Source organism: Miniopterus natalensis, chromosome 12 (assembly GCF_054644295.1).
Source record: "Miniopterus natalensis isolate mMinNat1 chromosome 12, mMinNat1.hap1, whole genome shotgun sequence".
Classification (NCBI taxonomy): Eukaryota; Metazoa; Chordata; class Mammalia; order Chiroptera; family Miniopteridae; genus Miniopterus; species Miniopterus natalensis.
Window position 1 is genome coordinate 56,738,484 of NC_142092.1, and position 13,166 is coordinate 56,751,649.

Consider the following 13,166-nt stretch of genomic DNA (forward strand, 5'->3'; position numbering starts at 1 on the left):
AGGAAGGGCCTTCCCAGCAGCGATGCCCACCTCCGTCCGTCTGTCCCACTGCCAAGGTGTTTCTACGGACTGTGGCTTTTCTGGTTTTAGCAAAAGGGGAAGTTTACCAGAGGAGTGGCTTCTGTGAAATCCATCAGGAGATCGCCCGGCTCCAAGGTGAAGGCACCTCCTCGGTCAGAGGGGCTCTACAAAGGCAGACAAAAAACATTCTGGTTAGTGACAGTTTGGGACTGACATCGAATTTCACCAGAAAGCGCAAAGGTTTCCCTCCTCTCTTCTCCCCACTGTCTAATACTGACCTTACGATCATGCCAACCTCCCATCCCATTCTCTCGCTCAGCAATGCACAAAATGTTAGGACCAACCCCCAATTTTTTCTGAAACCTTAATGAGTAGAAGCAGGGTGAACGATGGAAAATTGCCTTTTTTAAAAAAAAAGCTGCAAACAATGTTTCTGAAAGGCTCTGCGTGCTCTTTGACTGGTCTTTTTTGGGGAAAATACTTCAGAGAGTCCTTTGAGTAGAGAGAGCAAAGACCAGTCCTGGATCAAGCGGGCCAAGGCCTCGGGAGCTTTGGAGAAAACTTTTTTTCTCTTGTCCTGGGGTCTCAGCAGCATGGGGGACCTTGAGGCCTTTTTGGGGGGGGAATAAGGCTCATCAACTTGGCACAAGCAGGACCCTCAGGACAGGGACTGCCAAGAGAGGGAGCTCTGTGACCTCCAGGAGGATGTCGCCTACATCCCCACTGAACTCCTCCTGTTTGGCAAATGTTTTCACTTGGTTTTGGCTGTGGTGTGGGATACACCAGAGGAGCCTGTGTCCACACTTGGGACAAAGCAGCACAAGGGGCCCCACACAGCAGAGGGGAAACCAACTCAAGACACCAGGAGGCGATCTACAGAAAAGCAGGAGCTGTGATCCGGGCGGTCACTGGCTGAGGGGTCCAGCCAAGCTCCCATTGAGGGATACAGACGTATCCCAGAGACCCTGGGAAGGGACCCAGTGAAAGATGGGTGTTGGTCACGCAGGATGTGGGCCTGGACCTTGGGGCCTAGACGTTACCAGGAGTTGGGATCCTGAAGCTCCAGGAGCCTCGGGGACCTAGTTTGCACTTGAACCTTCACTGGACCCGAAGCTAGTCCATGAGCTGGGCAGGGTGGCAGATATTGTTTCCATTCTCAGGAGGAGGAAACTGAGGCTTGGAGAAACAAGGGCTGCAGAGTGACAGCTCACTTCAAGCAGCCATAAGCCGGGGGTTCTGATCTTGCCTTCAGGCCCCCAGGCCACGCACACACCCTTCCTCAGTGGGGTCCACCGACCAAGCCCCCTGTATCTCAGCATCTACTTGGAGAGCAACAGGTTCGACTGTATTTGGACCAGAGGCTGACGGGTGACCACAGCTAAGGGTCACTCAAAGGAAACCAAGAGAAATGTCTTGTGTGAGGCCTTTGTCACAGCCCATTCATGTTGCTGGCAATTCCCTGAAATTTCAAACTATCAAATAGAATACTGTTTCCCACTGTGAAACCATTTGCACAGGCTACCTGATATAAGGATCGGGATGGGGGTACTTCTACTTCTACATTTTACTTCCCCAAATTTTCCACTGTGGGAGGAAAACCTATTTCTTGCACTCGATCTTTCCAGTGAACAGTCTACATGGCGATGACATTCTGAATTCAAAATTGCCCAAAAAAATCTCTTTAACGTCCCTAAAGTTCATTGTGCACGGTTTTATAGTATACGACTTGTCTCTCATCAAGGGTTAGCCTATCTTTCGGGGACAGTTATATAAAAACCATGCTTTGGTGGTTATACTGTTTTACAAGAGCAATTCTTTTACAAGCATTGAGGGTGGAAAACTGAAACGCACGTGGATGCCACACACTTCATTTCTACTGGGTCCCCAGCAAGTGCAGCTACTCCTGGGGGCTTTTTCCCATACCTTGGCCCCTGGGGACAGCTGGCTGTTGCCTTCTGAATTCTGAGGCGAGCTGACTTTGTGGACCTTGGGGGACGCCAGTGGTGCCGAGACCTGCGTGGCGGTGGCCGTGGTGGCGGCGGTGGCGGTGGCTGTGGTGGCGGTCACGCCGACTGCCTCGGCCAGCTCCGGAGGGAGGTCGTCTTCATCACTGCGGTTGCTAAAAGCACATGAAGCTCTGCTCATTACAATAATTAACAGGCTGTGGGAGGAGAGGGAGGGCCGGGAGGAGCAGACAGCCAGGGTGGGGCGTGGGGGATCCCCCCAAACAGATGTCTACCAGAGATGCCGCTTACAGGACCCAACACATTGACATTTCTGCCAAAGCAAACTTGGACTGGAATTTCTGTCATTTGCCAAGGGATTAGAAGAATTTTTTTTTAATGGAAGGGTGTGCATAAGAATATCATTTTATCTATTTGTAAGTGTAGAATCCTGTGGCATAAATACACTCACAATGTTGTGTAATCACCACCACTATCTATGCTCAAAACTTTTCCATGACCCCCAACAGTAACTGCACCCGAAGAGCAACGACTCCCCATTGCTCTCTGCCTGCAGCCCCTGCTAACATCTGTTCTGCATTCTGTCTGGATGAACTTGACGACTCTAGGTACTCAGGTAAGCGAAACGGTACTCTACGTGTCCTTCTGTATGTGGCTTATTTTACTTACCATAATGTTTTCAAGGTCCACCCATGTTGTAGCACACAACAAAATTCATTCTTTTTATGGCCAAATAATATCCCATTGTTAGGATAGACAGCATTTTGTTCATCCATTCATCTGGTGGTGGACTTGGGCTGTTTCCACCTTTTGGCGATTATGAATAGCGTTGCTACAAATACTGGTGTATAAATATCTGTTCCAGCCCCTGCTTTTAATTCTTTTGGATTGGAATTCCACCTAGAAGTGGAATTGCTGGGCCGCATGGTAGTCCTATGTGTAACTTTCTGACGAACCACCAAACCAAAGGATATCATGTTAAGTGGCCTCCCTTAGGCCGGTCAATGCCAGGCTTGTCGGACCCACTGCTCTGGGTGAAAGATGTAAAAGCCCTTTCATGGTCTAAGAGCAACTGTCCCTTTTAGTGTGATAAACTGGCCACAGGAGAGGAGTTGGGCACGTTTGTTTTGGGGCCAAGTAGCTCTGGTCTTAGAGCCTCCCTGAAGGAAAGGGGTGATGCAGGCAGAAAAGGAAAGTAGAGGGGAAGTGACCGTGAGGGCGGAGAAATCCAAGCTGCACCCTGGGCTCAGCTCCAGGGCTTGGATTCATGGGGAAGGCCTGGGCTGGAAGTCCTTCTGATCTGATCTTCCTGGCACGGGACCAGAGCAGTGCCACCAACCCCTCCCCCCCATTCTTAGTATGCACAGGATTTTCTCAGACTTACAGAAATTAATACAAATCCCCAAACCCCTAATGCTAACCGAATTGCTGCCTGAGCAGTAAATGGCTGACTCAGTAGGCCTGGGGTGCTCGGAACAAACCCTGCACATTCCAAATGAACCACTGATCACTGCTAAGCTCCTGGGAGAACCTCTGGGCCCTTAGCATCTCCTGCCTGGTAAGTCCCTTTGTGCACCCGAGACCTTAAGCCACTCCAGACAGTTCACGCCATCGGTGTGATTCACGGTGAACGCCTGTTTCTGTATGAACACCTGGGGGTTGGGGTCACACTGTATCGGTTTGATCTCTGGGGGGGCTGGAGACTGAGTAGCTAAGGTCGGTCACATGAGTGCTCCATGCCTACATGCCTGACGCCCAGTACAAACTCTGGATGCCAAGCCGCAAGCAAGCTTCTCCGGTTGGCAGTGCTTCACGTAAGCTGCCTCAGGTTGTCGCTGGGGGAAGGAAGCGCTGCTCATGTGGCTCCTCCAGGAGCGGACAGCTGGCAGCTTGTGCCCGGTCTCCCGGGCTCCACTCTGTGCGCCTTTTTCCTTTGCTGTTTTAATCTGCATCCTCTCACTTGAAAAGATCCTAACTGTGAGGAGAACAGCTTTTCTGAATTCTGTGAGTCCACCAGCGAATCATGAAATGTGAGAGGAGTCTTGGGGACCCTGACGCACGTCCCCTAAAGCTTTCCGCTCCTGGAGCCACCCAGGCACAGGGTTGTGTTTTAGAAACGAGGTTGAGCCAAAGAGGGTGGATACAGGACCCATGAGCAGTGGGCCCCAGTGTGGCCTTTGCAGGGACCCTCATAATGGCCTTACCACAGCAGTGGGCCTCCTGGGAAACGTGGCCGTGGGACACAGCTGCAGTGGGGGTGGGACAGACTGAGGAGGGCCCTGGGGGACCTGAGAGCATTCTGTGAATGGAGAAGCCTCAGGACAAGGGTTTAGGGCTTTTTAGGAAAAAGGAGGGCAGGTAGGGTTTGACCAATTAAGTGGAAAAATTAATAAGACACCATGAATTTGGATTCTGGCCAATGAACTAAGTCAGATCAGTTACATTATTAACCCATTTAATTTTCACAACAACCTGTATTATGATGGAAATTACTTGCCCAAGGTCACACAGCTACTTAAGTGGAAGAGTAGGATTAAAATTTCTTCTTATAATTAAAAAAAATTGTAACCTAAAAAGCATAATTATCATTTAGTTTTCCATAAAAAGACATTGAAAAAAAACATAGCTCATCTTTCAGAGCAGGAAGTCAATGGATACTGTTTACAATGGGAAAAGACTCCAAATTCTTAATTTAAAAAAATAACCTTTTATCTTAACCTAGATCTTATGGCAAAGAAACACGTATCTAAAGTTCATCAAGTCCTTCAAGGTAAATTCATGTTAAATTCATGAAACAAGGCTTTAATGTAAAATTTTATGTGTAGCACTATTATTTTCTTCGAAATGACTTCTTTCTACAGGGTGTCCCCTCCCCAAAAATGTATACACGCTTTAACAACTGATAGCTCAATTTTGAAAATGAAATGTACTTTAATAAACACTGCTTTTATAATTATTCAAGGTGTGTGTATGTTTTTGGGGGACACTCTATATTTTAACAATATGTACGCATAGAGAATTGTCTACAGTAAGTCATCAAATGGGGACATTGCTTATTTTCGATAGTGTGATTCTAGGGAATTGGTTACTTCTCTCTTTGGACTTTCCCGTCTTGCTTGGATTTTTTTTAGACTTTTACACTATGTTTAAATAAACAGTAAAGTCATATTCCTGGAAAATATAAAGCAGCTTGTCACTTTCTAAACATACTAGGTTTACAAAGGGTTTTGTTAAAGGAGGCAATTTGGTGAGTTGGTTAAATTTTCTTTCCTTCCAGGCCATGTATCAGTCATTGTTTGCAACATGATTACATATCCCTGGTGGGTGATAGTAACATTTTGAATTTCAAAATGTAAAAGGAAAGGCTAATCCTGCCAGCTTTATCCCTGGGGGAGCAGATTTTTCAAGGTTTAATTTGTCCCCCAGAGACTATTAGGACTGTTAATTATCTGAATCTTACTCATTTGGGCTTTCTTGGGAAATACAGTTGCTCATACTATCCAGAAATTTCTATTAAGGTTAATAAGGTAGGATGTGTCTGCCCTTAAAAAACTCTCTCTCTTCTCCTTTTCACAGGCAGCAGGCCTGAGACAGCCGGTTGAGGGTTGGATCCGGGGTTACGCTGGAGGTCCTACACTTTGCACTCTGGGTACCCTTAAACTTGACCTCTTCTCAGAAGCTTTCAGTTCCTTGAGAAGAAAGAAAGGGAAACTAATTTATCCTATGGCCAAGTCACTGGCTAGGAGCTTTACGCACACTGGCTCATGTTCATAACCCTCAGAAAATTCCTCAGAGGTAGGTGTTATCTCACCCATTTTACAGATGAAGAAAGAGAAGTTCATAGACTAATTTCCCCAAGAGCTTCCAGCAGTAAACCAGCCAGGGTTCCACCAGGACCCTTTCTAACTCCAGCACCCCATGAGCTTCCCATTGCACCAAAGACCCTCCTCCAGCTCACTGACCAATCAAACATCCAGGCCTGGTGCATTGGCCAAGGTCAAGAAATGAAAAATGCCATTGTGACCAGTACTGCGACTATTATGAATACACCCTCACTACAGCATGTACCTGTCTTCTTTGGATTACAGTTATTTGCAATCGGTCTTTTACTCTAGTAAATTGTGGGTCCTCAGACAGGACTTATCAAAGTCATTCTGTTCTTCCCCCACGGTACCTCGAACAACCCTGCTCACACGAGAGGTAACCAAGAAACTTTTGTTAAGCTGAACGGAACTGGGCAGGCCTTGGCGGTCCGGGGACACTTTGGGAGATAGCTCCTCCCACAGGTCTCATCAGCTTTGGCTCCATTGACAGACCGCTCTAACATCTCGGGGATATGCCACAAAGGTGGCTTCTGGTAAGACTCCAAATGATACCGGCTCCTGGTACTTGCGCCCCTGTAGAATTCCCTCCCTTGGAGGGTGGGCTGACCCTCCTGAGTTGCTTCTAATAAATAATGATGGGACGTCACTTCTGTGGTTAGGCAACAGAAGACTGTGACTTTTGCCTTGCTGGCTGGCACTCTCCTTGGCTCTTCCAGTGTGCTTTCTCTGATGGAGAATGCTAGAGCGGCCCACATCTCTCAGGAACGGAGGGCAACTCCAGCCAACAGCCGGCGAGCAACTGAGGCCCTCAGTCCACCCGCCTTCAAGGAGACGAATCCTGTCCCAGGCCACACGAGTGAGTCTTCAGGAGACGGCAGCCCTGGCCAACACCCTGAATGCAGCCTTGTGAGAGACCCTGAGCCACGAGACCCAGCTAAGCCCTGCCTGGCCTCCCAACCCACGGAAACCGGGAGATCATAAATGTGGATTGTTTTAATTAAGCCACTACATTTTGTAGTCATTTGTTCACAGCATTTTATAATGAATGTAGGTGTCAACTATATAGTGTTTTCAGGGAGGAAGGTCTAGTCTTGCTATGACCTAAACTGGAAATAGATTGTATTTCTGAGACAGCTCTTTGGGAAAGGCTAAGAAGCATTCGTAACAACATTTATCATCATCTTTGTTGTTATCATTGAAAAACTTGCCATAAGAACTCACAAACTGTATTGTCTGGTTAACTTCCTCACTCGGGGGGGCTTGATCTCCGGCTTTTCCACTGCTGGCTGGGTCGGTTCCACACGTGTAGGAACAGGACTTCTGGAGACATAGCAAACACAGAACCATGTGGTTGCCAGAGAAGAGGGGGCGGGGGGGGGGGATGGGCAAAAAGGTGATGGGATTAGAGGTACAAACTTCCAGTCATAAAATAAGCCACGGGGCTGTATGTGCACCACAGGTAACAGAGTCAATAATAACTTCCCAATATCATAATAACTTTGTACAGTGATAGATGGTTACTAGACCAAGCGTGGTGACCACTTCATAAGGTATATAAATGTCAAATCACTATGCTGCACACCTGAAACTAATACGGTCTTGCATGTCAACTATAATTTTTAAATAAATAAATACACTAAAGCAAAACAGAACAACTCCAACAAAAATGTTTATGGCCTTGCTTTGGCTATAGGGGGACTGCTTTCTGTTAATTTATATCTTAATAAAAACAATAGTCAAGATATTCATTTTTTTTCTCCTCTCCGCTCTACTTATTAAACGTATATATTTTTAAATGCCATAGAACATCCCCAAACAAAAACCAAATATATCATAAGAAAGAAAGAAAATGTAGCAAGCAGGAACTGAATATAATTGGGGTATCACATAAAATTTCCCTGCCAAAAACACCCATCCTCGATATCAGGGTTTGATTCATTACCAGGTTTTACTAGTGCAATGAGTACAGAGAAGCCTGTGGATAACTGATTTTTACTTCCAGGTAATCTTCTAGCTATGTTATTTTAAACATACCCCGGAATATATATATTTAAAGATAAAGAACCGCAGGGTAGTTAATGTGAAAAATGCGTAATCAGAAGACCTTTAAGACTTGCTCTAAAACAATTTCATTCAGTGCATATGTAAAAATGGTAAAAATTAAATTCCCCTTTTACATTTGCTCAAGAAAATATGCCAGATAGCCAATGGGCCCTACCAAAAACAGTAATTTTAACAAAAAGCGTTCACTCATTTTTGTAGCGATCTTGAGTCTGGACTGCACCCTGAGAGCAAAGGGGAGTCTTTAAGGGGCTCTAAGCAGGGGAATGACCAAGTCAGACCCACACACTGGAGAAGTAACTCGAAGTGGCCTCTGCCGGCGCGGCAGGGAGCAATATTAACCCTGGGACTAAGCAGCATTTCTGAGGCCCGGAGGGAGCTGTGTCAGTCGGCCCTGTTCTCTGCCCCAGCTCTCGTCTCCTCTCTGATCTCATTAGCAATGTTTTCAGGAGCATGTTGATGACACAGAGAGTGCTGCTTCCCCACTCAAACGAGGGGCAACAGACCTTACGCTCGTGTCCTGAAGGCTCGATTTCTTATTTACAAACGCCGATTCCTCTTTTCCAGCCTGTGGAAGAAAACAGGCAGGTGCATCAAAACCGAGTACCCGGGCAGGCGAAACTGCTCCCGCCTCCCGCACGCAGAGGGTTATAGAAACGGAAGGGGGGCAGGAGGGACTTCATCAAGCTCTCCGTCAATAACAAATCTTCTCGGGTGTTTATGTAAGTTAACGACAAAAAAAAGTGTTTTCCTGAGCCCTTCCCCATGACGGGACGCTGGCCTTCCCAGGGTCACGGTCACCGAGCGCTCCTGCTCCAGTGAGAAGGGGCGGGGCGGGCCACCCCAGCCCAGGGTTCGAGCCCCACCTCGCATTCTCCAGCAGGAATAGCAATCAGCTCTGGGCTCTCACAGCACCTAACAGCTTATGAAGGATTTCGGAATCGGTCCTTTCCCATAAGGGTGGCAGCCTGGGGGGAACTGTGCCACATGATCGTGGTAGAGGCCTTGCCCTCCTCCGCCTGGCCAGTCCCACAAAGAACTGCGGGGGAGGCAAGACGGCCACTCAGCCCGCAGTGGGAGATGCAGCCACCCCGGGTGATGTGCGGAGCTGGCCCTCCGCTCAGCCCATGAGTGACCAGTAACCGCGCACCTGCGAGTAACTCTCCGTTTTAAAATCCCTCTTCGCATCCCGCTGCGCTGCCTGGCTCCCGGCGGGCCTGCCCCAGCCAGCATCGGGGTCCTTCCCAGGGGGCCTCTTTCTCCTCTCTGGCCCTGAGGACATCCTGCCGCGTGAAATCAGAGGGGGGCCTGCACTCACCCGGGAGGCGTTCTCCAACTGAGCTTTCAAAATGTTACACTTCACATGATCGGCCACCGGGGAAGGCAGGAGTGGGGTCTGAAGAGTCTTCTCAGACACTTTTTTTTCCTCAACCTGTGATGAACCAAAATACAACAGATTGGATGCAAAGGAAAGGGAAAACATATTTAATAACTTTTCCTGTGAATCATAATTGCAAATGACATGGGCTTAAGCATATAGAGAACTGTATTGCCAAACTCTTATATTTGTATCAGTGCTTTTACTACTTGCAAAGGATTCACAAGCACCTCCTCTCATTCTTATGAAAAGTAGGGAGAGGAAGCATTAGGGAGCCCATGAGCCAGAAGATAGGGTGAGCCCTGGCCGGGTAGCTCAGTTGGTTAGAGCATCATCCCAAAACGCCAAGGTTGCAGGTTTGATCCCAGGTCATGGCACATACAAGAATCAATCAGTAAATGCATAAATAAGTGGCACAACAAATCGATCTCTCTCTCTCTCTCTCTCTCTCTCTCCCCCACACACACACCTTCCTCTTTCTAAAACCAATCAATAAAATTTTTTTTAAAAAGGAAGACGGGTGAAGGTTCAAAGATAAGAGGCTCTTTCAAGGTCCTGTAGCAGATCCAGGACTCAAGCTTTGAGTTTCCTACACCCAAGTAATTTCTCTATAACTGCTACCTCTTACATATAAAGATTCAATTCTGTGACTTGTTGGGTCAAGGGAAAGAATACACAATATTCATTGCTAAGTTTACAAATAAATCTTGATGAAAGACATGACTCTCAGTGAGGAATCTGTATCTATGCTATCTATGTAGAGTGTCTCAGACTTCCACAACTTTCTATTTCTGCCATTTCCCATGTACTAACTGAACATGCACCTATAATTCATATGATCCAGTTAAGGTAGATTATCCTGGAGTTACCTATTTTAAGTATGTCCTAAGCAATAATATCTGAAATCATAGTCTTGGTGACTACTGTATTTATTATAATATACACTATGATAGTTACTTAACTATTAAAAATACTCATCTATGTCTATAACCTGAAATCATCTTGGATGGTATATATATCACACCAGGGAAATAATGTTTTATTGTTAACCAAGCCTACTGTGGTCATCGCATAGTCCACTGAACACATAGCACGTGCTCAATAACCACCTCCTGAAGAAGATTATAATGACATATAGTTATCAGTAGAAGACATGTATTTAATAAGAAAGACAGAAGGCCATATGATTGCTAAAAGTCAATTTAGTGGTATCAGGACTTAATGTGGCATGTTAGCCACAGCGGGCCAGGGTAAGAACAAAATGTTCTAAAGGCCTCAAATTCTGCAAGTTCCAAAACAAGTCTCATTCACAAATTCCAAAGCCCTACGGAGCGCGCTGGTCTACCTAGCAGGAGCATTATGGAAGCTCTGGAGGAATTATAGGGAAATTGGCTGGCTGACACCGTTTAATAAAGAAAAGAGGGTATAGAATACAGTGCCTCCGTGGGGCCTCCACACGTACAGAGGAGCACTTCACAGACTGAGCAGAACTCAGCAATTTCATGGAACGGCAAGATAAGCAGACAGAAGACCAGGATTTGAATCTCAGCCCTTTCCCTTACTAGCATCATAAATGAAGAGGATGATGGTGATGAAGATGATGATGACAAAAAAGAAAATTAATGCCCACAGCTCATAATTACTGAGAGCTCATTTTGGGCAAGAAACTCCCAGGCATTTCCTTTGTACATCTTATCAACTCTTCCCATTTAATCATTCCATCTAGAGGTAGATACGATCACTATCCCCATTTTACAGATGAGAAGAACAAAGCACAGAGATGGTAAGTCACTTGTCCAAGGTCACACAGGAAATTTGAAGAAAAGCAAAGATTCACACTCAGAACTGCATGACTCCAAAGCTGGAGCCCTGACCACTCAGCCGCACTGGCTCCCCTTAACCTCTCTGAGTCTCAGTTTCTTTCTTCATAAGATTATGATGACTACCAAATGAGAAAATACGACATGAATGGCATTTGCATGTTAGATTATTTGGTTAGGAAATAACATATAACTAAAAAACAACATCAGACGTGAGGACACTAATGATCTTAAGCCATCAAGTTGGGTTTAAAAGAAACTGACTCGTTGGACGGGAATCATCATCCTAAGAGACTTAGCAGTTTCCAAAAAGCAAATAAGTAATTTTATGTATTTTGAAGGATGGGGTTTACAGTACACCTTTCGGATAATTTATCATGTGTTTTAAATCCTGTTAGATTCACTGTTTACTACCAGAATGGGTGTCTTCCCTGGTGTATGAAGAGTTAATTTTTAACTTTGGGGGAATGATATGCTGGGATACAGGAATTAAATTGGTTCCAAAGCCTATTTGAGGTTTTGACAATTGCTTAAGGGGACATAGTTATACTCACAGTCATGACCGAAGACCTACTTTAAAAAAAAATTAACTGCTGCTAAAATAAGAAAAGAATGAGAATTTACCATTGATTTTTTTCCTCTTGAATTTAGTAATTCTAAACTGCTTTGTAGACATAAAATTCAAGCTGGCTTGTTCCTGTTTGATCTGGACAAAGCAAGATCTATCGTTCAGTTCTCTGATTTGACTCAGGTAGAGGCCAATATAAATTTTGGAAAAGTTGAGTAACATTATGTGAACATGTTTGCATAAAAGGCATCTTCAGGGGAGATAAGCATCTGGATTACAATGAGACAACAATTCCCACCTGGAGGATGGCTCCGAGAGTGTTGTGCTTTCTTTTACATGATCATAGTTTGTATTTTACATTCAGTTTGAATTGTGGAAAGGCGCTTTCTTGTTCACTATGGAAATACAGATTTCAAAACATACACACAGATGACACTTGGACTTATCTTTGGAAATGGTCTGTTTGGGGATGTCCGTGGGGATAAAGAAATGATCAGATGCATTTTAAATTGTTGATACAAATTGTTTACACATTTGAAATCTGATGAGATTTAAATTCTTGTGATAATTTTGGCTACTACTTTGAAACTGGGCCATGAAAATGTCTTCTCACCATTAAATCAAGAATAGGTACTTTTCCAAACCTTAGAAAATTCAGTAGATTCTTGATCCTTGAGGCTGGAAAACCCTTAAGAGTCATTGAAGCCATTGGTCCCAATTGTGGTATCATATAAGTTGTAAGGTCTGTTGCAAGGAATGTTTTATTAATGATAAAGAATCATAGTGCAAAGTAATATACTTTGCTTATGTGACAGGACAAACTTAAGGTTATCTGACATCACTAGCCTGCCTGCTTACTGATGCATTTCTTCAAGTGGAAGAGAAAAGAGGGGAATCAGATATAGTTTGAGCTCCAGGGAAATGTTGAATAACCCACAGCTGTCTCAGCTTTGCCTTAACCCAGAGCAGGCCACTCTTGTCCATTTCTCACCAGTACTCATGAAGACTACAAACTACATATAGCTTCTGAGTTCTCTGATATACTATTGCTATACTTCCTCGCAAAATATGTTTGGATTCTGTCACACTCTGGGGAAACCCCCGTTAAAACACTTATTGTATATATTGAATTAGAAAAGTTGAAAACCAAGAGACAGAGAAAGGTAAGTCCAGGGGGCACATGATGCGTTGGATTGACTCCGTGGCACCTGTTACAGGCCTGCTCAATACAGAGTTGCTGCTTGAATGAGTAAGTGCCAGCCTGCAGGAGGAATTCCTTCCAGCTGATGAGATTTAAATCAGGGAGGGTAGTATAAAAGTAAAGTGGGTGAGGGGGGCCTTGAGGTTGGGGTCCCATTAAGGATGAAAAGGACTTTAGGCTGCCCTAAGGGAGAAAGGAGGAGTGCCAGGGAGTGAGGGGCTTCTGAGAAGCTCTGGAAGTCTACTGTAGACTAGAGGGCTGGTTAGGCTGGCCAGGTAGGAGATATAACCTTCCCATGGCCACCAGCAAAGGTAAGGAGAGGGAGCTTC

The 13,166-nt window shown here is 45.4% G+C and overlaps 1 protein-coding gene across 3 annotated transcripts in view; it reads right to left on the reverse strand.

Moving 5' to 3' along the window:
* EPB41L4B (erythrocyte membrane protein band 4.1 like 4B) overlaps positions 1–13,166 on the reverse strand; it is a 108,330-nt gene that overhangs the window by 13,804 nt on the left and 81,360 nt on the right. For 2 of the 3 annotated variants that reach the window (XM_087822813.1, XM_087822812.1), the window contains exons 18-22: positions 9,182–9,302; positions 8,377–8,443; positions 7,031–7,129; positions 1,945–2,140; positions 108–185 (exon numbers count right to left, since the gene is read on the reverse strand). In XM_087822813.1, the coding sequence (XP_087678939.1) occupies positions 108–185; positions 1,945–2,140; positions 7,031–7,129; positions 8,377–8,443; positions 9,182–9,302 (561 nt within the window). The remainder of the gene's footprint in view (positions 1–107; positions 186–1,944; positions 2,141–7,030; positions 7,130–8,376; positions 8,444–9,181; positions 9,303–13,166) is intronic. The other variant, XM_016213678.2, reaches the window with a different exon arrangement.